Here is a 24,284-nt window from a genome sequence, read left to right as displayed (position 1 = left end):
ACAGACACCAGGTGATTTGTGTTAAGAATAAGAATAAATGAGTTGAGCCACTAGAGGGCATGCAACACCACTGCTTGTTTACATGAGCTGTCCCAGGCCTCTTTCTGTTCAAACTTGACTCATAATCAGGTGTTTAAACTCAAAGTGCTCTCCTGCACTTCTCATATTTAGTCTAAGTCAGCCATCATGAGCATCTTTAATCTGAACAGCATCTGCATACGAGCACAGCAGCAGCAACCCACAGCCCTGCGTCCGCAGGCCCGTCCATCACTGTCACTTTGGGAGCTGCCGAATCTAAACACAGAACATCAATCTGCTGCTGTCGGGCTCCTCGTTAGGACACGGATGTCTCGTGTTTTTTTATAACGAGACATAGGTTGTACTTTGTTGCTGACAGACACACAGAGACAGAGGGAGGGAGGAGACCAACCGGGAGGGTATGGCATCTAAATCTATTTCACACCTGAATGCGTTATCTGGATCCATCCATCAGGCTTTGTCTTTGTCCACGTCCACACAGCATCATGGCTGCTGTTAGACCAGCTGATCGGCCCAGGCCAAACAGCAGGACTACATGAACCGGAGCCAGAAATGAGACATGAGTCCTCACATGCGCCCATGAGGTGCACACAGGTGGTGAGCTCATCCACCAACTGTTCAGCTCTCAAACCCAGACAACAAGGAGGCTTGACCTTGCCGTCACATCTCTTCTCTCATCCAAATGTCAGACACCTTTGAGATTTTTTGACACAGATGCCAGACAAACGTTTGAATTTCACAATGCTAGCCCGACCGTAGCTCTGTAAGGTGTATACGTTTACACATATAGGATGGCTAAATGTTCTTTGGAAGGACGTCATGACAACGGAAAGTGACTTTTAGTCACGTTGAGTGTTAGGAGGTTGGACCCAGGATGGAGAAATTCCCAGAACGACTCAAGGCAGGAGAGATTTAAAGAAAACAATTCCTTTATTAAAGGAGGATGTGCCAAAATCCAAAGCACAAATAATAAGACTTAACCCCGTCTTTCCACGGGAGCCGTCAGCAGCACGTCTTGCTCGCGTAAGCTGCTGCTTGGCCCTTCCCACGAGACGCGAAGCAGCAGGGGAGCAGCTGTCACCAACCGAGCACGAAGTCACACGAGTGACTTTGTCAGTAAACACAACAACAAGCAGGAGAAAACTACAACGTGGTTTGTGTTTTATGTTCTGTCCATTTTATCATCGCCAATACGGACCTGAAAAACAAAGGAGACCGCTAGCTAGGTGATAACTTCTCACGGGGACGCACAGTTAGTAACGTTTTTTTTAAAGTAAAGCAACCGGAAGGCAGTACGTTCTTTATTCTGAAAATCTCTGTAGCTTCGCTCCGTTTCCGCGTCCGATTTCCTGTCTTTCCTTCCCCAAAAATGTCGAACTTGACCCGTTTCAGAGGCGTCGCGCGTAGAAAATAGAACCGGCGCGTAAGGGCCGCAACATGCTGCTCCTGAGACGCGGCCGACTCGCGCCGCTGACGGCTCCGGTGGAAAGAAGGGGTAACTCTCAAAAACTCACTGAAAACTCAAAAACAAACAAAAGCTCACACGAGCACAGACTCGAGAGGGGAACGAGCAACGCAGACACATGCAACAATGAACCAACCAACACTGAGGGACAAGACAGGCTTTTAACACAGAGGGAAGCAATCAGGGGAACAGGTGACAGGTGTGAGGAGTGAGGTCTGGAGGGAGGACAGGTGAAATCAATTAACTAAATGGGAAGGGAAAACCAAGCAGAGGGGAAGATAACATAACCTATAAAACATTAAATAACTAAACCTAGAAACTGAGGGCAGAAGTAAACAACTAATTACTAGAGGGGTGAGGAGGACTAATGCAAACGAATGGGAATTACAAGGGAGTGGCTAGGAGGAAACCATGAAGGAAGCCTAGAGGGAGCTGGGGAGCACAAGAAGGCACATGAGGAGAACCTGAGGAAGAACAGGAGGGGGCTGGGGACCAAGGGGACACAGAACATTACACTTTTACCAAACAGAGAACCCAACAACAGCAACTCCTCCATGTCACCTCGAGCATCCCGTTACACAACAGCAGGAAGGACAATTTTCCGCATGTTATCAGGATAATGGCGTCCTTTAACCTGTGTGACAATTGAATTACCAGCAAGGGGTGCCGGCTTTGGGAACAGCACAAGGTCTTCAAACTGTTCCTGTCAGGAACACACCTGAAGGGTGGTCAGACGTTTACAGGCAGGGATGCCAGATTAACTCAGGATTAGAACCGTTCTATGTCCAGGGTGGAATTATTACTCAACTAGAATGATTTTTAAAAACAAATAAAAGGGTGCAAATTTTTGAATCACGTCTCAGCTGTCTTCATGGATCACAGGTGCTGAAGGTTTCTTTAACAAAACCAACGACTTCCCGATAGTAACCTGACTGCAGCTTGACTTTTCAGAATAAAAACTCATTGTTTGACAGAAATCATTAGACTGACTAAGAAATTCTGTGAGGATCTGGGATCTGGGAGAGTCTTTTGGAGACGTTTAAAGGGAGACTAGGCAGTTTTTTGACTTGTTTCTAGCACCCCCTAGTGTCAGTTTGTGGAGCCAAAATCAAAACCTATCTTGTCTCTGTGCGTTCATCTTTTTAACACCTTAATGTAACAGCTGAAACGTCTCCCAGCTTCTTTAGTGTCTAGAGGAGGGAATTATTACTAAAACAGCTGTGTTCATGAAGGAAACATGCTGGAAGCAGACTGTAGTGCCAGGTATGTCAGCTCAATTTTTTTCTAAGTCCAACAGATTGGACTGGCAACTCTGAAGTTGCAAGAGGGACATTCTGGCCACAGGGGGCGATAGGGGCTGGATGGCCTTTCAGTAACCCTGTAAAGGGTCATTTTAGCACATACCGGCTCCAAAAAAATTCTTTAAAAATGTGAAAAATATGCAAAGTATCCATTCATTAAAACAATTGTGAGCAAGAAAGTAGTTGGTTGTGCCACTATATTGCATATTTTAGGAAACAGACCCCAAACTGTTGTCGTCAAACAAAAGGAAAAACAGACGTGGACAAAACCGTTGGTACCCTTCATGCAATGAAATAAAACCCCACAATGGTCACAGAGCTAACTTGAATCTGACAAAAGTATAAATAAATAAAAATTCTATGCAATTTAACCAATGAAAGTCAGCATTTTCAACTATGCTGTTATGATCAGAAGTTGTTTCAGAAAATATCGCGAGTCGGCAAGAATTCCTTTCCCAAGCTTTATTCAACCTGCGTCACATGTAGCGGTCTCAGGCATCCATCTTTACTCGCTCACTCCTTCTTTTCTTCTCTTACATACGTTCTCCTCTACAATACTGCCCCCCTAGTGGTAGACACAACACATGCGTCAATGGAATAATAAAAAAAAATAAACTCATAGAACAGGCCTGGACAAAAATGATGGTAACCCTAGAAGAGAATGAAAATAATTTGACCAAAGAAACATGTTAATTCAAGGTGTGTCCATTAATTAGCATCACAGGTGTCTACAATCTTGTAATCAGTCAGTGGGCCTAAATACAGGACCCCAGGTAGTCACTGGGTGTTTCTCAATGCCAAGGAACCTTGTCTTGATGTCTTGGCCCCGCCCCGGTTGCCTAGGAGATACGTCATCGTAACCGCCAATACGTTAATGTTTATGTTTATTTATTTGGCAGACGCTTTTATCCAAAGCGACTTACAATTTATAACCTATAGGGCATGTTGTGATCTGTGGGAGAAACTGGAGTACCCGGAGGAAACCCACGCATGCATGGGGAGAACATGCAACTCCACGCAGAAAGGCCACAGCCGAGTTTCGAACCTGCGACCTTCGTGCTGCGAGGCAACAGTGCTAATAACTGCGCCACCAAGCAGCCATGAAGACGTGTTCCAATTGTTCATGTTCTACCGAGGCGTGTGTTCTCCGTTTGTTAGCCGTTTAGTAGGGCTGTAGCGAAGCCTCGACGAAGTCGACGGCTCAATTCTAAAAATTTGTCGACGTCAGATCCGGAAGTCGACGCACCGCGCCCACTTGTTGCATCCCCAGGAGTTTGTAAATAGAGGAGGAATCTGCCTGTTTTTCCTCTAGTTCGCCCTCTTCTCCGCCTTCACTAACATCTCCGCCAAATACCGAAGACCCGGAACAACGTCCGTCCACTACTAGATTATTTTCCTGTTTTGCCCGCCTTCGTCTCCCGGTAACGGACAACAACTTCCGGGGTCAGATGCGCTGCTTCGTGTCTACCGCAGATGTAGAAAATCACTGGGAGCGCTTCTCCCTTCATTAAGGAGCTTCTTTCAGACATGAGGAGAGCTGTTTTGGTGGTAGCAGTCTCTCCTCCGTGCTGGTCTGTTTGCTGCTGGGTGTTTTTGGTTTATTTAAACTTGGTAACTTGAACTTAATGTTGGTAAAGCTACTGTTAGCATCTTCGCTAACAGCTTCTTGCGTTGGGATAAGCTGTTACGTTTTGGTTTAGAGTTCATCTTTTTTGTGGTGCAGATCTCCCTTTTATTACATTTAGAGTGTTGTGGGTTTTCGGTTTAGTGTAAAATATCACCTGAGTTTGGTTTAACCCGTAAGACCACTCGCCTCACGCACATAAGTGACCAAAACAAAGCAGCATGGAGACACTCCACCTTCTACCACCTCTCAGGCAGCAGCCTGCTCTCCCAAGTTCTACACATCACCAGAACATAACCAACCAACACAATAAACGCAGTGTTATACAAAATGGAAGGCCTGTAGTGTTTATTCTCTTACAGAAAGAATTTATCAATTTTTTTGAGAAATTTATTTGAGATTTTCTGGTTTTTGTTAATTGTGCAATAGAAAAATAATCATTAGATTAATTTTCTAAATAGTCATTAGAATAGTCGACTATTCGATAAAATAATCGTCAGAATAATCGTTTTAAAAATAATCGTTTACCCCCAGCCCTACCGTTTAGCTAACTGGGCGAGGATACATTGGAGGTGTCTTGTAGCCTAGCCTTGGTCAAAAATTACCCAGAATACAATGCGATATTTTCAAGAGGATGGCGGATCAGAAGCCAGCAGCTACTACAATGAGTAGCTACTATGAGGACAAGTTTAAAAGTAAGCCAACTAATTTCAAATGTATTTTTTAGATCCAAAAAAGTTATCTATGGTTGGTTAGTTGTTTAGTAGTTACAGCTTCGGTGGCTAGCGGGTAGTAACTCGCTTATATTTTTTAATTAATAAACATATACACAATTTAAAAAGTAAAAGGCTCGTTATATATTTATGTTGAAACTAATACTTATAAAATATAACGTTGTCTCCCGTGTCGCATGACGCTACGTGACCGCCGTGGAAGCTGCGGTCACGTGACACAAGTCTGTTCCATTTAACTGTTTTCTTTAGTGTCCTCAAAAGCAAGGCGCCTGGCCTTGCAAGACATCGCCTCGCAAGGCCAGGCGCCTTGACATTTAGAAACACCCACTGTGTTGTTTGGGAGATTAGAAAGAAAATTGCAGACAAGCACATTAAGGGTAAAGGCTATAAGACCAACTTCAAGCAGCTAGATGTTCCTGTGACTATTCAGAAATTTAAGATCCATGGGACTGTAGCCAACCTCACTGGACATGGCTGCAGGAGGAAAACTAATGACAAATCAAAGAGATAGATAATCAAAATGGTAACAAGAGAGCCCAGAAAAACTTCTACAGAGATCCAAGGTGAACTTCAAGCTCAAAGAACATCACTGTCAGATTGCACCATCTGTCGTTGTTTGAACCAAAGTGAACCACATGGGAGACGACCAAGGAGGACGCCATTGTTGAAAACAAATGGTAAATGGTAAGTGGCCTGTATTTGTATAGTGCCTTCTTAGGGTTCTATGACCCCCCAAGGCGCTTCACAACACAATCAGTCATTCACCCATTCACACGCTTGTGGGTATGAGCTACGATGTAGCTGCAGCTGCCCTGGGGCACACTGACCGAGGCGAGGCTGCCGAGCACAGGCGCCACCGGTCCCTCCGACCACCACCAGCAGGCAAGGCGGGTTAAGTGACCACCACACAGCAGAACTCCTTCAGTTTTTGTGAAGATAAAACATCAACGTTGCAGAGCAGACAGAGTTAGTGGTAGAGTCATGTTGCTGTTATCCTATCCAAGGCAAGATGTCCAAATATCAGAAAATAAGACTGCAAATCCTGTCGTTTTGGGTTGGGGTCCTTGAATTTTCAAAATGTGACACATAAGAAAGTCATAGATATTACAGGTTTGGACCTACTGTGAGTTTGTGGCAAAGCAGCAAAAAATACACACCAGGTATTTCACACAAAAGCAATGCCATATCAGATGGGAAATCTTGCAAAATCTCTCAAGATCAAATGTCATGTTAGAGTAGGCATTCATGGTTGGTCTGATTGGCTACATGTCATTTTCAACAAGCAGCAGGCTTGTTTGTCCTTGATTTCATACCAAGGCATTCCAACATGTTTAATATTCCCAATTTATGGTCGAAGCGGTCCCAACGTGCTTCCAAGCAGACCAGATCACTCTTACCACATCACACACGGCAGGAATATCAGATCAGATTATCTTTAGAATGATTATAGTACTCGTGCACATCCTTAAAGTGGTACTTCACTGTGAAACCATTTTTTACTCATTATTTCTTGGACAATTATCGGCCACTACGAGTTTTTCATGCATTAGCATCTCCTGCATTAGCTTCTGATATGCAGATCTACATCAAACTGTCACTTAACATTCATAGATTCACCCATCTTGACTCGCAACGGGGAAGTCTGTTGTAGGTTTAGTGTCCCAGAAACATCAGAGAACATCTAGGCTAGTAGAAGCTAACTGTTAGCATTAGCAACTCCACCACACTGCACAACTCCTCCAGGCTTGTGTTTTTTGTGGAGATAAAGCATCAACGTTGCAGAGCAAACAGTCTGTGATAGAGTTGTGTTGCTGTTAGCCAGTCAGAGACGAGATGCCAGAGTATCAGGAAATAAGAGTTCAGATCTTGTCATCTGAAGCTCAACTCTGATCTGGAATTTCTTCCTATTAGAGGCCACTGTAAATGTATTAAACAAATGAGTACAGTACCACTTTCAGACTGTCAAAAGGCGAGAATTCGATCAAAAATCACCTTGTTGTACTGACATGTTTCTACGGTAGCCTAAAGAGGACAAACTTGACAATGGTCTCTGTAGTTTTCCCCACACAGATAAATCACAGCATTTTCCTGCATTTTTATCATGTTTAGCAAATCAAACATCATTGATTTCTGAACTTCAGTAGTTTTACAAAAAACATGTGAGCCTCAAACTTTTGTGTGGGAGTCACCATGGGTTCAGTTACCTCTGCCTGTTTTTTTTTTCTATTTGTTGATGTTTTCATGAAAAACAGCAAAATCCTGTAAAGGATTTACGTCACTTCAACTGTTCAGCTGACTGGTTTAAAATGATTTACAGGAAACAGCCGTTATATGTGGGTCAGCGAGTGTTAAAGAGTTAACGCGCACTAACAGTTGATAGCCTCGCCCTAATTCTCCAAAAGAAAATGAAAAAGGTCTGGAAATTCAATTCAGTTCAATTCAATTCAAAGATACTTTATTAATCCCAGAGGGAAATTAGAGTTTCAGTACACACAATTCTGAGATCAGACATACATACATAGACACATGACAAGAATTGGTGACTGTGGTCATTCGCAACCTGAGTCGCGCTACCTTAATAGATCAAGAGGGTTTATATGAGGATAGAGTCAGGGGGAGGGAAAAAAAGGCACTTCAGAGTTACCCTCAACAGAGAGGGCAGCTTTGCTATGCAAAAAAACACCTCAGACAGATATGCAACAGACTTCAGACATTACACAACATAAGTGCCCAATAGGTGGGGAGGTAGGGTAGGACTGTCCTCACTTCAGTGCATGCAGCCGCAAGAGTAGCGCTCGTCACCTCCGTTTGGACATTAGAGAGCACACTGACTCCTAGATCCGGTTGCACGGCCTTCACCGGCCACAGTCCCGCCCAGGCTGGGATAGGGAGAAAGAGTTACCATAGCGATGACAGCATTCCACATTTCTTCTGAGGGGGGAGTTATCTCTTCAGCCTCACAGGCTCAAGGGCACCAGATTCAGATAAAAATTGTTTTGGGGACAGAGATAATTTCCTCTCTGCCTTATTGTTCTGATGGTCTTCAACCCCTCTAGATCCAATAATGGCGTTATTAATCAATCCCAGTCCGTGCTGATCCGTCAACTCTCTCTTTGATCAAATCCACCATTTGTGCCAGAGTCTGAATCTCAGCCAAAGTTCCAAGCTTACGACTCATCTTGACAATTATATGAGTTTGTGAGTTCACAGCACGGTGTAATCCATCCCTGAGCTCCGGGATTGAGCCAATATTCCTCGAAAGCTCGTTAATTTTCCGGTATGCCAGGTAACTGCTCAGGCCAAACAGCAGGAATCCCGACACCAAAATGAAAAATATCCAAACATCTTCACAATCCTCTATAGACAGCTGAGAGAGGCAGATCAGGTTCCACTGCTTCCAGGAGTCCATGATGTGCCCAGCTGGCTCTGTCCCAGAGGGGCATCCGGGAGCCCCTTCTCCCGTTCTCATCGTTTAAAAAATTTTGTCAATTGCGTTGAGAGACCAACTGACCAGGTCCATTTTTAATCATTTCCAGTTTCCAGAACATATGCAGAAAGTGCCGTGCACACAAAGACAGGACAAAGAGCCTTGGGATAAGACAGGGAGGAGAGGAGGGAAGCGTCTGTACTCTCCAAGAGCCGGAGGAAGAAAAAATAAAATGGCTGAATGTTCCTGCTTCAATTATTAACAAATGATGCAAGCAAGAAAAGTCCCTTAAAAAAATATATAAAGCAGCTTATTGATGAAATGACGTCAGATGCCTTCACATTTCCTGTTTTTGTTCTCATGGATATTTTTAATCACTTACACAGGAAGCTTAAATCCTACATCTCCAGTCTTTTCATTCTGATTTATTCCCAAGTTTGAACTTGGGTCTCTCATCCATCTGGTGTCAAATGCATGCTTCACTAAAAGGCTCCACTCGTATTAACACGTTTTCATTAACTATAAATCTGTTTATCCTAATAAATATAGATATTTAGAATGTTTTTACAGTGTCATTGTAGTTCAGTTCTGGATGATGGCACACAGATCCAAACATCTCAACTAGTGCAGCATACAAAAATAGTAAAATGGCCAAATCCCATGCTTTTTTGCTGGCTGCAGGCCAACGGGGATTGTGAGGCAGGCAGCTGAAACCGATGAAGACCTTAATAATCAGATGAGGAATAAAGAGAACAGGGGAATATTCCAGACTATTGCTCCTCTTCAGTCGGATACTTTTGTTGGTTTATTCCCAGCATTCCAGGAAAAAGATGAACATATTTGTGAGGATAAGAATCCATTTGTCAAACCAGCTGGTTCTTCTCACTGAATGCTAACTCCCATATTCCTTATTAGTTAGAAGAAAAACACTGATTCCTGTTGTGAGAGCAAGGTCTAGCCATCCTTGGCCACCATGGTGTCCTTAGATAGGTAGACCACCCAGTAGACCATATTAAATGCCCCAAAAGACACCGGGAACAGGATCCGTGCGTATTTGTCTATTTTACTGGTTCCACCCATGCCAGCAGTGGTGGGCTGAGAGCATGGCGTCTGCTTTGGCTCCAGTTTGTTCCCCATCATCTGAAGACGCTCCAGCTTGGGCCCCAGCAGATGCTGCAGAGACGAGGCGCTGACGTCCTGCTTGCACGGCGTCCCCACCATCACATCAGGAGTGGAGGCAGCTGCTTGAGGGGTGCCCTTCACCAGCTGGGCGGAGGAGGAGGCCACGCTCAGCAGACTCTCGGATTTCGGACTAGAGCGGGACAGCGTGGAGGAACTGCCATTGGCGCCAGCGGCTGTAGGTCTCAGTGGTCTGCCTCGTCCTAAACCTGAGATGTTGGTGGTGGACTGGGCTCTCTGCTGACCGCTCTGCTCCGGGTGTGAAATGTAGTTGAGTCGCTTTCTCAGAGAGCCGTTGGTGTCAGGGGTTTGCTGTAAGAACAGACACAAACGTTTACATGCTAAGGAGGTTCTAGAGAACTCTTGCATCATGTTGGACTGAGGACCAAGATGATGTGGAAAATCATTCAAGTGAAGGCCACAGCCTTAAAGGTTGGTTTATGCTTGATGCGTCCGCGAGGTCCGCACGGCTCCGCGTGGAAAAGTTGCGTCATTTTGCGTCATTTTAACAACCACGCCCCTCCACCGCGTCTCCGCACGGCCCAAGATTTCCGCAACGCGCACCTCGGAAAATTTCTAACCACGCGGACGGTCGGACACGGAAAAACATGGCGGACCGGCACGGCAGAGGTTCGTAAATACAGACATTTGTATGATTCAGCTCTCAAAGATCACCGTGATCAACATGTTGTTAATAATTCTTGGAGAGAAATAGCTCGCACTGTCGGAAAAGACGAGAACGCTGTTAAAAATGCTGAAATGTCATGTTGTAAACAGTAATTTCTACTTCTACTATGGTGTAGTGTTGGATGCATGCTGTAGAGCTCCATGCTGCCCCCTACAGTTTGGGAGAATATTGGCTCACCGCAGAGACGAGCCGCACGAACCATAAACGCTGCGAGTTGTGAAGCGCGTTCCAGCCGCGAGCCGCATCACCGCGCGGAAAGTGAATGCGTCAAGCATAAACCAAGCTTCAGTCTTTTAAGGACAACTCATGAGGTTTATTATCATGTCACAAATCAGTAGTAGAGTACTGAAATAAAAGTGAACTGAGCTTTGACTGCGAATGTGAGATGTTAGATCGAGGACGTCGCCACCTCACGTTTACTTTTTAGCCTTTATTTCGGTCTGAATTTGCTTGTTAGCTAAATATTTAGCCATGAGCTGACACATTTATTTATAGATTTCTACATTCAGATGTACCTAGAATATTAACATTATTTTTTGAGGAAAAACATCGTAACATCCTTATGTTTTCACCCGCTTATCTGAGACTAGGTCACAGGAGTAGCATCCCCAGCAGAGAGGCTCAAACCGCCCTCTCCCCAGCAGCCTCCACCTGCTCCACACGCAGGGTGCCCAGGCGGTGTCTGGCAAACGTGGGGATGTAATCCTTCACCATGTCGACCCACAGGCTTCCTGCTGGTAGGACATGATTCAAACGCTCTCCTGGGAAGTGTCCAAGGGACATCCTGACGTAACGCCTGAACCAGTTCAGCCGGCTCCTCTCAGTATGGAAGAGCAGCTCTACTCTGAACCTCTCCCAGATGTCCAAGCTCTTCACTCTTTCTCTACTGTTGGGCCCAGTCATCCAACGGTCTGGTCTGCCACCAGACACAACCCAAGCTCAGGCCTGCCCTCAGGGTGGGCACCCATCTGGGCTGGGCACGCTGGTTTGAAGCTCAAAACGGGTCTTGTGCTGCCCTCACGACACGTGACCATGTGAAGCTAGACAGCCAGCGAACAAAATAGACGAGATCTCCACACAAGGCTTGCTTTTCTTGATTTTACTGAAGATCTTTTAAGCCTTATCTCTCTCAAGGCTTCTCCTTGCTATTTCTTATTTGTAACTGAAACATACAGAGTGAAAATAAATCGCTAGCTAATACACATCTTAATAAGAACTTAAAGATTAGCCTAGCTTAACAGGTACATTACATTAGCATCACAGTTCACTCTCTATGTAAACACATATAAAGGTTATTTCTGAACACATTAATACTTACAAAGACGAACGTTTCCTAAAGGTACAAGCGTGTAGGGCACTTATAGCGTGTACATGAACTTATTCACTGTTTTAATACTGCCGAAGCACTTTTCACAGCGTTCGCGGAGAAAAAACGTCAAAGATAGGTGAATGATAAGAGCGCTCACTCGCTCCCATTTCCGCACGTACAATACAAAGATCGCTTGTGATAACGATGTCTCACTCTGAGCAAATTTCAAACCCACACATTTTAACTGTTTTTTTTAGCATGAATCACACATTTCTTAACTTTGAAATTATTTATCACCTTGCTTTCATAACTTAATCAGATTATGCAATAACTACTGACTTTTAACTAAAAGGCATAACAGGTCTTATATAGTAACATGTAGTATTTCATTTTCAAGGTGAAGACATTTGAAGAGGTTTGTGAGTGCGGTGTTGTTGCTGTTATTTTCCTTTTCATAATTATCTGTCAGAAGATTGTTGCATTGATCTGACACCACCCCTCCTGACACAGATGGCCTCCCTCTGGAAGTGAGTCCAATACAGATGTCACTTAACAAGGATTGCTCTCATTTCACACCAGCTTAAGGCAGAAAGTCAGCAGCGCTGCACCAGGGTGGTGATGCAGCGCAGCATCAAAGGGGCTTATCCTTTGAGAGTCAAGGCGGGTGTGATGCCGGCACTGAGGCATTTGCAGGAATAATCCAGCCCCCCCTCCTACTCTGAAACTGAAAGCATCCAATGTGTCCCACGAGCAGCGGAGGAAGAGCGTGGACTGGGTGTTTTTTTTTAATCATGAGGAGATAGAACCATCAGGAGCCAAGCCTTCTGCTAACAGGACCAGCTCCTGAAGAGGAGAACATTAATCCCCCCAACCCCACCACCAGATTCTCACTGAAATCTATACAGATGTACCGGGGCTGAGTTGCCGTGGCAACCTACTAATCCAGTGAAGTGCCGTTGTCACTGCATTCAGGAATGATTACGCCACACTGGGATTTGGACTGGCGGGGGCAACTTCAAGTGTTTAGAGTAAAACTACATCACTGGTTTGTGTCAGCTTCAACTTTTTGTTTGTGCCATCTATAATATTCATCTGTTTACTGGCATTCGTCCTTTTTGGCACCATTTATTGAGTTCACACGCATCTAAACAATAGAAGAGTGGGTTAAAAGCCTCATCAAGACATATGCAAAGGCCTTTGTGACACATTCAACATATCTGAGAGCGTGAGAGCGCTATGGTAGCTTCATAGCATATTCATGAAGTCTGATTCAATCCACATGTCAGCTACCATGCTGGTAATGTGATTCAACTTCCTGACGCTGCAACGTGAGACTGTGTCGGTTCTTACTGCAGCTTTCAGACACTCGTCTGTTTAAAAGCTATTATTATTCCAACCACTGTAGATCGAATTTGCATGAACAGCTATGAAATTTAGGAGATGGGAGCCACTTTAACATGGCAGCAATACACTTATAGCTGTCTTTCTACAGTCGTGAAGGATGGAAACTTTATTTCTCCAAACTGAGGTCATTCAGGAAGCTGGATTTCAGCAAACACACATTTGCTGAAAGTTTCTGATTACTCCAAAGTTATCTTTTGGTAAAAATGAAAAAGAAAGAAAGAATTTGATGGTTTTTGTTATGTAATTATCTCTGTTCAGAAATATAGCTGGTGCAGGATTTTCATTAGGGATGCACCGATCAGGTTTCTTGTTGCCGATCACCGATACAATATCAAAGAATGCTGATCACCAATACCGATATCAAAGAATGCTGATCACCGATACCGATATCAACGAATGTTGATCACCGATACCGATCACCGATACCGATCATGTGGATTGGCCAGAAATTTTCTACAACATTATAATGAGTGCTACAAACTACATAATCTGGGAATAAAGGAAATGTAACCTAATCTAAAATGGTCTGTATTAGGGTTGTCACGGTGTGAAAATTTAACCTCACGGTTATTGTGACCAAAATTACCACGGTTTTCGGTATTATCGCGGTATTTTTTTTAAACATGCTACATTTTCACACAACTAAATAAACCCTGTATGTCAGGAAATATTGTCCTCAGTTTGTGTCTAAATTTTGCCTAAAATGTGTTATTTTGTAATTATGTTGTTTATTTGTTTACATTTTTCCCCTTTAGTCTTTAAAATACCAATATTTGCCCATAACTTCTTATTTTATGTCTGTTTGTTGTCATCATTTAAAAATATTAGATCAGATGATACTCAGTACTCAAGTAGCCTTCTAATCAGATACTTTTTTACCCTTACTTGAGTAATAAACCCTATATCAGGAAAATATTGTCCTCGGTTTGTGTTCTTCCAGTGAGCTTTGCAGATGTGGGAAAATGTCATCAGGCAGTAATCGTTGTTAAATTCATAATTATTCTCGGAGAGAGACCAACTCTTATCTGCCCCTGGGAGCCCGTAATGCATAGCGTCATTTCAACATGGCGGTGTCCGCGACACGGTTTATATGCAGGTAGCGGCGCTGCGGCTGCTTTATATAGCGACTCGTTGCATTCTCCCTCAACCCAAATCCTCGGATCACGCATTTTAGCTAAAACGCTAACGTTAGCTTGCCTTGCGTTGACTGTAGAGTTGTGGGTGATGGTCACGCAGATGTGTCATGAGATTTGAAGCGTTGCTGCCTTTCACAGACACTTTTTCTGCACGTGCTGCAAACAGGATAGCTGTCTTCTATCAACTGTCCCTCAGTATTCTTCAGATATCCAAAAGATGCCCGTACTTCCCACTTTGTCTTCTCTGAAGGATAATAAATGTCCTCCTGAGCACTGCCGTCTCCTCCTTTGGTCATTATTTCAGCTTTAGCTTCAAGAAAGTTTTGGTTGTAAACAGCAAAGCGCACATGTGCCACCGGTCCTGCAACTTCAGCAGATGATACGGTGGCTGGTAAGGGTCACCGCGCCTACACCGTAGCCACGGTAACCCACCGAGATAATATAGTTTTTTAAAAAACAAGACGGTTATTATTATTGTCAACTTTTTTTTTTTACCGGGGTTTACCGCTACACTGGTTACCGTGACAACCCTACCTGATTGGTCTGCTTTGATCTATTTTGAAAACTCCGATCAAAACCGATAGGGGCGCTATCGGCCGATTACGATCAAATGCCGATCCATCGGTGCATCCCTAATTTTCATATGCACTTAAACTAATTCAACTCAGTGAGATTAAACACAGTTGAAGTGTTATTCCAGAGAGGTTTGAGGAGGGAAACAAAAACAAAGCCTGTCACCTGCAGCACTTCTTCCGCGTCCTTCAGCTTGACAGGCGTGGTTTGGGGCACAGGGGGACATTTGGATGGCTTCTTTCTGGCCCGCTCAATCTGTGCATTGGTGAAGTAGTTGACAGCAGCAAACTCAATGAGGGCAGAGAAGACAAAGGCGAAGCAGACGGCAATGAACCAGTCCATCGCAGTCGCGTACGAGACCTTAGGAAGAGAGTGGCGGGCGCTGATGCTGAGTGTCGTCATGGTCAGGACAGTCGTGATGCCTTATATGAAGAGGGAGACAACAAGAGATATAGAAACTTATCAACCACACGAGTCTCAAGCAAAGGGAAATGCCTCTAACCGCTGTGTTTTCTAGTAGTCAACTGCCATCTTACTAATGAAGAAAAATATCAAAGATTAAAGGTGCATTATGTAAGAATTAGGTTAGAATGAAATTCTGTGGTAAAACCTGGGTGCTCCAGTCCATTTTATAAACAGCCTTTCCCATCCTCACTGCAGTTTTCTGAGTTTCACGACTGTTACACAAGTTACCAAAGTTACATATCAGCACCAGAAAATTCTAGATGACGAGCAAAGACGAGTCATACACAGGAAGTTGATGAGTAGATCTGGTTGATTTATGGTAGGGAGCACTTACTACACTTATAGCAGTTTGTCTCCAGCATTACTGGAAGTGTGGTTGTTTGCTGTCTTGCTGTTAGCTTGCTGTTATAGTGCTGAACAACTCATTAAAGTAAGGAAAATGCCACGATTGACTCTTTATTCACTTCGCACATATATTTCACTCTAATATCCAGTTTTTGGTAAATGAAATTAGCTTGAGATATTTTTAACAGCCTACTCTTTGCTTCTAATTCATTGTTAGCATTGTTAGCTCAATGTTAGCCTCTAGCCTTGCTTCACCCAACACTGGAGTAAAAAAAACTATGCTGTTGCTTCTTAGGGGTACAAGAAATAACTTCTGGGTCGCTCCTGTTTACTGGCTTCGGTTCTTCAAACAACTCAGTAGTTCTCTGTGCCGAATTACAAATCCCAACACTGTAGCATTAGCTTGGCACAGACTCACAGATTGTAAACAGCAACTACATCCCTCTTAGTTTTTCTGAAAGAAGAAAAACTGACAACCTCCAGCCAGCTGAGAAAGAAATCTGTTTCAATGTAACCTTCCCTCCAACATGATTCAGACATTAGACTGTTTTGTGATTATTTCATTGTAAAATCCTTAGAGTTTTGCTACTTTAAAAGTTACTATTTCAAAATTTCAAGTGTTTTTTGTCTTTCGCCAGCAGAAGCTGCAGCTTCCTTTCAAACGAGCATGTATTCCAAAACAGCACATAAAAAATGGATAAAAAGAAACAATAACTGTTCAATAACCCATGCATGTAATGTTGCTTCATCTGCATATTTCATTAACTGACTGCCGGGGGATAATGAACCATGTATATTGCTCTATGCAGCGTGAGACACACACAGAAAGGAGTATAAATAGTAACTATTGTTGAATTACCACACTGTTTTTGGTGAGTCTCACAGGGAAACAGTGGCTTGTTACATAGCTGGTGAGAAGTAATATTAGAGGTTTTCTTTTAAGAGCAAATCTAAACAACCAAACGTTTGAAATCTGGAGAAACTAGCAGCTCAGGTCTGTGTGAGTCAACCAGCTTTAACAGTTCTGACTTATCTAGGTGTGATGTTTATTATCTGACATCTACTGTTAAGTGTTTTGGAGTCCCTGAGATGCTATTCTTTATCAACACACAAAACACACCTCTTGTATCCGTAACCGATAATCGTCCACAAAAGACAAAAATCTTTTATTCTCTTTAGAAATTATTTTAATTGGAATATATTGCTGAGTGGAAATAAACGAAGAAATTAAAACTAAATCTTACTTATACTTATTAAATTATTTTTGTGGGCCACAAGCTTGTTCAACTTATTGATTTCTCCTTCTGGATTCAGAGGAAACTAAAGTTCCTCCAGATAAGTCTCACAGAAAACAGTAACAGGACGAACAGTAGGAAGTAATCAGACTTCTTCTGATGCAGTGGCGTAGCCAGAAACTCATTTGTTGGGGGCCTAAGAAAAAATGTGTGGGCCCAATAAAAGTAATTGAAAACAGGTATATTTTGCTTATATATATTTCTATATATGTATATATATGTGTATGTGTGTGTGTGTGTGTGTGTGTGTGGAACATCATGGATTTAACAAATAAATCAAGAAAAGATTCCCATCTGAGCATCATATCATTATCATATTAGAACACTGGGACTGTGGGACAGCATTCTGCACATGTCACGTCTGAAGTTCAGAGTGCGTCTGTCACAGGTCAGACGCACTCCAGCGGAGCCACGGTCCACGGGTGCACATGTGAGCACAGGTGGGCGTGAGTAATTTAACAACATTGGTGTAAATAGCGCCAATAACGAGACGCAGTGACTGGAGCAGCTGTGGAGCTGTGCCGCACACACACACACACACACACACACACACACACACACACACACACACACACACACACACACACACACACTGATTCAATCAGAGCGCACGCTGCGCAAACTCCGGCGCTGCGCTGCTCCATCAGACTGAAGGCAGAGATTAGCATTGCCTCCTCTGTGCTAAAAACTTTTAAGAGGTTTCATAACAACATTTTTCATTCAAGGTCAAACGAATATATTAGCTTCTATTTTGGGATCACGGGTGAAAGTCCGCTCCGGCCACGGCCTCGTCATGAACCTCAATGTACCCCATGTTACTCCAGGAGCATTTGCTATTCCTGTTTGCGTGGCAGCGGATCGCGGGTTCAGCCAGAGCATAGAACAGCAATGAGGCTGTCTGAGGCAAAAGTGACCCTCATGGCTGTAGCTTTTCCAGCTTTTCCCTATAGAGACATTTGAATACGCACAAGCAGGGGTCTCATTTATAAAACATTTAGTAGAACTAAAACCGTACTTAAGCTCAGCAAAAAAAAATGTTCTTATGTCAAGTAGGTTTGTGATCTATAAAACATGGAGTACACACAGCTTCATGCAATTTCCCCTTTATAAATCACAATCTATCTACAAAGGTTCTCCGGTGTTTCTGGATCACATCCCGCCCTCAACACGCCCACTAGTAAGCCATAAATGCTCAATGCAAAGGGCCTTGTGGATCTCATGCATATACACAAGCCGGCTTGTTGCAGCATTCCACCATTAACGATGGCGACCGCAAATCAAGGAAGCGCAATTTCACCGAGGCAGAAGTTGAGGCACCTGTGGGTGAGGTGGAAAAATGAAAGGAAGTGTTTTGCAAAACAAATGAGAGAAAATCCATGGAGCGGCACAGCGTTGCTGAAGCCGTCAATGCTGTGAGTTCTTCAGAGAGATGCCATTTGAGTAGGTGGGCCCCCTGGTTATAAGTGGGTGGGCCCCGTGTCACTGAAGGAGATTCAGATCAGACACAGAGCTGCGTGTGTTAACGGGACGGTATGACTTTATTTGCCAAATTCAGGAAGGGCCAAAGTGCCTGACGGCTGCAGACCGGCTGCAGAGCCAGAGACTAGGTTAACGCATGCTCCGTCTCCAGTAGAAACAGGAATCTGCAGCAGCATCAGACGTAAATCGGGGATCTCCAGCTCTGCAGCTGTAGCTTTCTCGTCGACCCGGCCGAGAAAGGTTTATGACTGGTCGCAGATTGTCCTTTTCTTTCCTTGCTCCAGGAAGAACCGTTTGGAGCACAAATGGTTTCTTTGTTGTTGTCCTTCCGGCTCTTGGAGAGTACAGATGCTTTTTCCCTCCTCCCCTCCCTATCTTATCCCCAAGGCTCTTTGTCTGTCTTTGGGTGTACGGAGCTTCTATATTTTTCTGGAAACTGGAAATTATTAAAAATGCACCTGGTCAGCTGGTCGCTCAACGCGATTGACATAATTTTCTCAACGATGAGAACGGGAGAAGGGACTCCTGGATGCCCCTCTGGGACAGAGCCAGCAGGGCACATCATGGACTCCTGGAAACAGTGAAACCTGATCTACCTCTCTCAACTGTCTGTAGAGGATTCTGAAGACGTCTGGATATTCGTGGTGTTGGTCTCAGGTTTCCTGCTCTTTGGCCTGAGCGGTTACCTGGTTTACTGGAAAATTAACGAGCTGTCGAGGAATATTGGCTCACTCCCGGAGCTCTGGGATGGATTATACCGTGCTGTGAATGCACAAACTCATATAATTGTCGAGATGAGTCGTAAGCTTGGAACTTTGGCTGAGATTCATGCGTTGGCACAAAAGATAGATGCGATCAAGGAGCGAGTGGACGAATCAGCACGGATTGGGATAGATTAATTACGCCATTATTGGATTTTGTGAGATTGAGGACCAACAGAACTTTAAGACAGAGAAGAAATTATCTCTTCTTATCTGAATCCCCAAAACAAGTTATTTTCTGAATCTGGTGCCCTTGAGCCTGTGAGGATGAAATGAAACCCCCCCCCCCCCCCCCCCCCCGCCCGCCCCCAGAAGAAATGTGGAATGCTGCCATCACCATGGCAACTCTGCCTCCCTATCCCAGCCTGGGCAGGACTGCGAGCTGTGAAGGCCGCTGAATCGTTCGAGGAGTCACTGTGCTCTGTAAACCCAACGGCCTTCCATCCCTTTCCAGACTGAGGTGACGAGCGCTGCTTATCGTGGCTGCATGCACTGATGTGAGGAGAGTCCCAAACCCCACCACCCCACCTAGTGGACACTTAAGTTGTGTAATGTCTGAGGTCTGTTGCATTTCTGTCTGAGGTGTTTTTTTGCATAGCAAAGCTGCCCTCCCTGTGGAGAGTAACTCTGAAGTGCCTTTTTTTCCCTCCACCTGAACCAATCCTCATGTAAACCCTCTGATCTCTATTAAGGTAGCACGACTCGGGTTACGAATGACCACAGTCACCAATTCTTGTCATGTGTCTATGCCTATGTATGAATGTCTGATCTCTGAATTGTGTGTACTGAAACTCTAATTTCCCTCTGGGATTATAAAGTATCTTTGAATTTGAATCTTCAAGAAAGTTCTACAGAATGTAGCAAAGGGTCCTCAGAAATGTCGCTAGGCGCTTTTGTGAAAAAAGTCGTTGAGGGGGGTTGAAAAGTCTGTTAAGAACAGCGACAAAGCCACTGAGTGGGCAACGCTGCCTCGCGCTCTGCCGCTAAGCTACAGAGAGCAAACGCTACGGGCTATGCCGGAGCGTGAACGCGCATGACGTCATCACGCAGTACGCTGCCTCTGGGAGGCACTGGGGAAGCAGGCTGTTCGACCCATACATGCTCTTCTTCTGTGATTTTGCAGGAACACAGAGGCAATCACAGTAAAAAGAGAACGTATGAGGAAGACATTTCCTTTTAGTCCTTTTTACGTGTCCTAAACTCTGTTTATCGTTTCACATCATCAACCTCTTCAACTCAATAAAACTAAAGGAAGGTTAAACACCGAAGGTTGTACCACCACAATGAAACAATCCAAGTCTGTATCTGAACTTGTCCTTGACTTTATTAACCAACAGCAATGAGATGATTTGAAGAAAATCCCGTTTAGTGTTGGATAGGGAACCATTTGTGCCACAGAGCCCTTGTGTAAAATGAACGCTCTTCATCCATGCGCAGACGTGACCGCCATGTCAGTCAGAAGCTGCTGGCTGACATTGACAGGTGAGCTGCAACTAAAGGGCAAAGATGGAGGAGACATTAACCTCTGAAGTGTTAAGAATGAACTCAAATGCAGAGTATTTCTGATGGAAAATAGAAACATTTAACATAGCGCAATATATTTAGCGCTGGAATAAGAGATTAGATGTCTAAAGCCCCCTTCAGACAGGCCATGAAAAACGGAAATGTTCCGGAATCTGTCCGTAAGACCTTTCTGTCTGAATACAAACATCCGGATAACGTGTTCCGGAATTTATCCGGACGAAGCCCCTAGTAACAGGTCCGGACTTGTTACGGACAGGGTGGCTGCTTCAGACTGGTGAGGTAAAGTTCCGGACAAGAGGGAGGGGGAGGGGGAGGAGGAGGGGACCGGGGGACGCTGTGCGCACCTATATAACTCGCTGCTGTAGCATGCGGCGAACCACGGCAGCTCGCCTCCTACGGTACCGTCTAGACGCGCGACGGAGCGCTTCACACCGCTTCAGTGATTCCTTTAACCATTGAGCTTCATCATCCAGGTCTCTTATGCGTCTTCGTGTGCGCAGAATTATGCTTAAGCGCCTCGTGATTTTTATCTTGAGAGGCGCTATAGAAATGATATTTTCTTCTTCTTCTTCTTAACATAAGTCCGATTCCCCCCTCCCACCCCACCCCCCGCCGCCGTCAGACATCTGGAACTTTTCCCTGCTGTGTGAACGCAGCCGAAAGGACAAGTTCCGGTACAAAAGTGGTGTGTCTGAAAACACAGTTCTGGTTAAAAACCGGATTGAATTGTCCGCAAATGTTCCAGAATGTCTGTCTGAAAAGGGCTTAAGAGTGCAAGTTGTTCAAACCAACAGTTAAACTAAGTAAAGTTTTCATATTTTTTTCAGCAAGTGTGTACTAAAATGAGCCTTTACAGGGCGAATGAAAAGTATCTCAGCCCCCTATGATCCTTATCCCCGTCTGCAGCTTTAGCCTCTCAGACCGGCTGCCCTGAAGTCTCACAAAGTCGCCTATCTCGCGAGAAGCAGTAACGCTTTACAGCAATCCATGTTGTCTGAAGAGACGAGCTACACCTGGCTAGCATTTACTGTAAAGGTGTTCATCACCGTGGAGCCTCAGAAAAGACAAAGAAAACGTTTATCTGATGGATATCTCGTCTCGTCCTCGAATTCTCACACACCGTCAAATCCTGAGTACGCTGCGACTGACTGCCGCTGAGCCACGCTGGCAGCCCCAGTCCAGTCGGCTAGCTGCTCAGAGCTGTTAGAGTAACTGTGATAGCCAGGGCTCAGACTTCCGCGTTTGGCAACTCCGGTCCTCGAGGGCCAGCATGTTTTGTTTTTCTCCTTGCTACAAAACCTGATTTTAATAAACAGCTGATTAACAGGCTTGTGTGAGTTTGGTGAGCTGCTGGGTGGTGTGCTGAAACAGGGAAACAAATAAAACATGCTAGAAGGCAACCCTCGAGGCCTGGAGTTGCCCTGTTGTAGATCAGGAACACAGGTAATTTGTTTGATTAAGTGATGAACCGCACCTGTAGTCTAAAGAAGACTGAGGCATTTCAGCAGTTAAAAGTGGTAAAAGGACAAATGCACAGTGACGGGAGAGTTCGACAGTCTGTTAAGATAAAACTGCACAGTGTGCCTTTAATTTACTAAACCTTGCATTTCTACAGAACAGTCTGCAGAATAAAGGCTCAGATGTTTAATAAGCTGAACTAAATACAATGTTTAGCTAACGAATCACTCGTGCAATCTGGTCAATGCTAGTCACTAGTTCTGTACAGCAACGTTATTCAACCAAGAACATAAAAAACCCACTCAACACTGGTTTGACGTTCTGAATGTATTATTGGTATAACCACTCTTCAGGGTTATTATTTTATGTATTTTGTTTAGATGTGGTTTCGTTTTCCACCTCTGTTTGTCTTCTTGACAAACTTTCTTCCCTCTCAGGGTAGTTCGCCGAGGCTGAGTCACAAGAACAATAATCCAAACATGACCACTCTGTCTTCTCCTACACCATCCTAGGCAACCACTCAGACTCTAAGCCCAGAGAACAACACAAAGCTGCTGCCTCAGACACTCGGTTGAAGCTACAGTAGCTGTGCTGCTGTGACGCTTCTGTCATGTTTTCGAGCAGGAAAGAGAAGCCAATGCAGCTGGAGTCTTGTCAATGCTGTGCTAAATTAAAATGCTTTTCAATGGAGGGTCACCTGGTATCTAAGGTATAGATGATACAGCATATGACACAAACCAGCCTGGCCCAATGTGAAAAGGTAACAGTCCCAATAATGGATAAAAAAAAAAACCTTAGATGGAACAACTAGTCATTGGTCAAAACTGTTAACGAGTCTCATCACTGTAAACGAGTGTCGTCCCTCTCTTCTTTTCAGAATTTGGATATTCAGCAACATTTAAGGGGTTTCCAACATAAAAGCCCTGTTTAAGGTGAAAGGTCAAACGTTCTCCTTCAAGATGTTCTGCAGAATTCATGTTTCTATCAGTTACAGCAAGTCGTCCAGGTGCTGAAGCAGCAGCGCATTCCCAGACCATCACACTGCCACCACCATGTCTGACTGCTGCTATGGTGTTTTTCTCTGGATGTCTCTTGCTTACTGCTGAATCATGACCTCTGACCTTAACCAACTGAAGCCTGCAATGCTTTAGATGATCTCCTGGGTTTTTTTTAGGACGGGCCATGATGCGTTACGTTTTTAGATGTTTTAGCCTTCTTCATTTTGTTAGTAATCAGGTCTGGGTGATGCTGGTTGATCTGAACTCAGCTTTAAAACCGATCTAGTTAATCACAGTTACTTTGTTATTTGACTAGGGAACAGTTACTTTTGCACACAGGGCCGGGTACTTGTTTTTATTACTTGATGCATAAAAGCATACTTACATTGTTTTGATCTGATACTGACATTTGTTTGTTGATCTGAAACATTTAAGTGTGACAATAAAACCAAAACAACTATATATCCATGAGGGAGCAAATACTTTTACATTCATAATAATAGATAATACTCAGCAATATTTATTAAATGACAGGAAAAAACATTTTAATCATCAACTGGGATCTGTTTAAATTTCTCTTGGCTTAAGGAAGCATTTTAGAAACTGACCTTTTGACTGGAGTCTAGATTTAGTAGATCTTTTAGTCTACGGAAAACAAAAAGTGCCTACGTTTGGGAAAACAAGGAACAAAAACTTATATTAAACATTAACTGTCAGATTATGTAACCTTTCAATAAATAAGGCATTTATTCATTAAAAGAGCAGCGTATTGTGCAAATAAATAAATAAAAAAACACAGGAGCTGAATATATACAAATCTAAACTCTTGGCTGCAGATTACAGCTTTGCCACTAGATGTCAGAAAACCTACATACTGTACCTTTAACCCACTCTGTTAAAATTAAGAATAATTTAGCAAATGACTTTATTGACGTATGAGTGTGCATGCTTGTGCAAACTGAGCTGTAATAAATAAAAACCTCAACTTACTGGCAGAATTTAAACATTTTTAAATAGTTTTATTCTAGAGTCTAAACAATGTTATTAAAATGTTAAAAGGCAAAATGGTTCATTTAAATA

The 24,284-nt window shown here is 43.8% G+C and overlaps 1 protein-coding gene across 1 annotated transcript in view; it reads right to left on the bottom strand.

Annotated features, from left to right (window-relative positions):
• Window positions 1–7,601: 7,601 nt before the first annotated feature.
• gabra4 (gamma-aminobutyric acid type A receptor subunit alpha4) overlaps window positions 7,602–24,284 on the bottom strand; it is a 39,400-nt gene continuing 22,717 nt past the window's right edge. The window contains exons 8-9 of the mRNA XM_015948856.3: window positions 15,045–15,301; window positions 7,602–10,081 (exon numbers count right to left, since the gene is read on the bottom strand). Of these exons, the coding sequence (XP_015804342.1) occupies window positions 9,545–10,081; window positions 15,045–15,301 (794 nt within the window). The 3' untranslated portion in view covers window positions 7,602–9,544. The remainder of the gene's footprint in view (window positions 10,082–15,044; window positions 15,302–24,284) is intronic.

Source organism: Nothobranchius furzeri, chromosome 1 (genome assembly GCF_043380555.1).
Source record: "Nothobranchius furzeri strain GRZ-AD chromosome 1, NfurGRZ-RIMD1, whole genome shotgun sequence".
NCBI lineage: Eukaryota > Metazoa > Chordata > Actinopteri > Cyprinodontiformes > Nothobranchiidae > Nothobranchius > Nothobranchius furzeri.
Note: the sequence above shows the minus strand (reverse complement) of the source record. Positions and strands in the feature narration are given on the sequence as shown.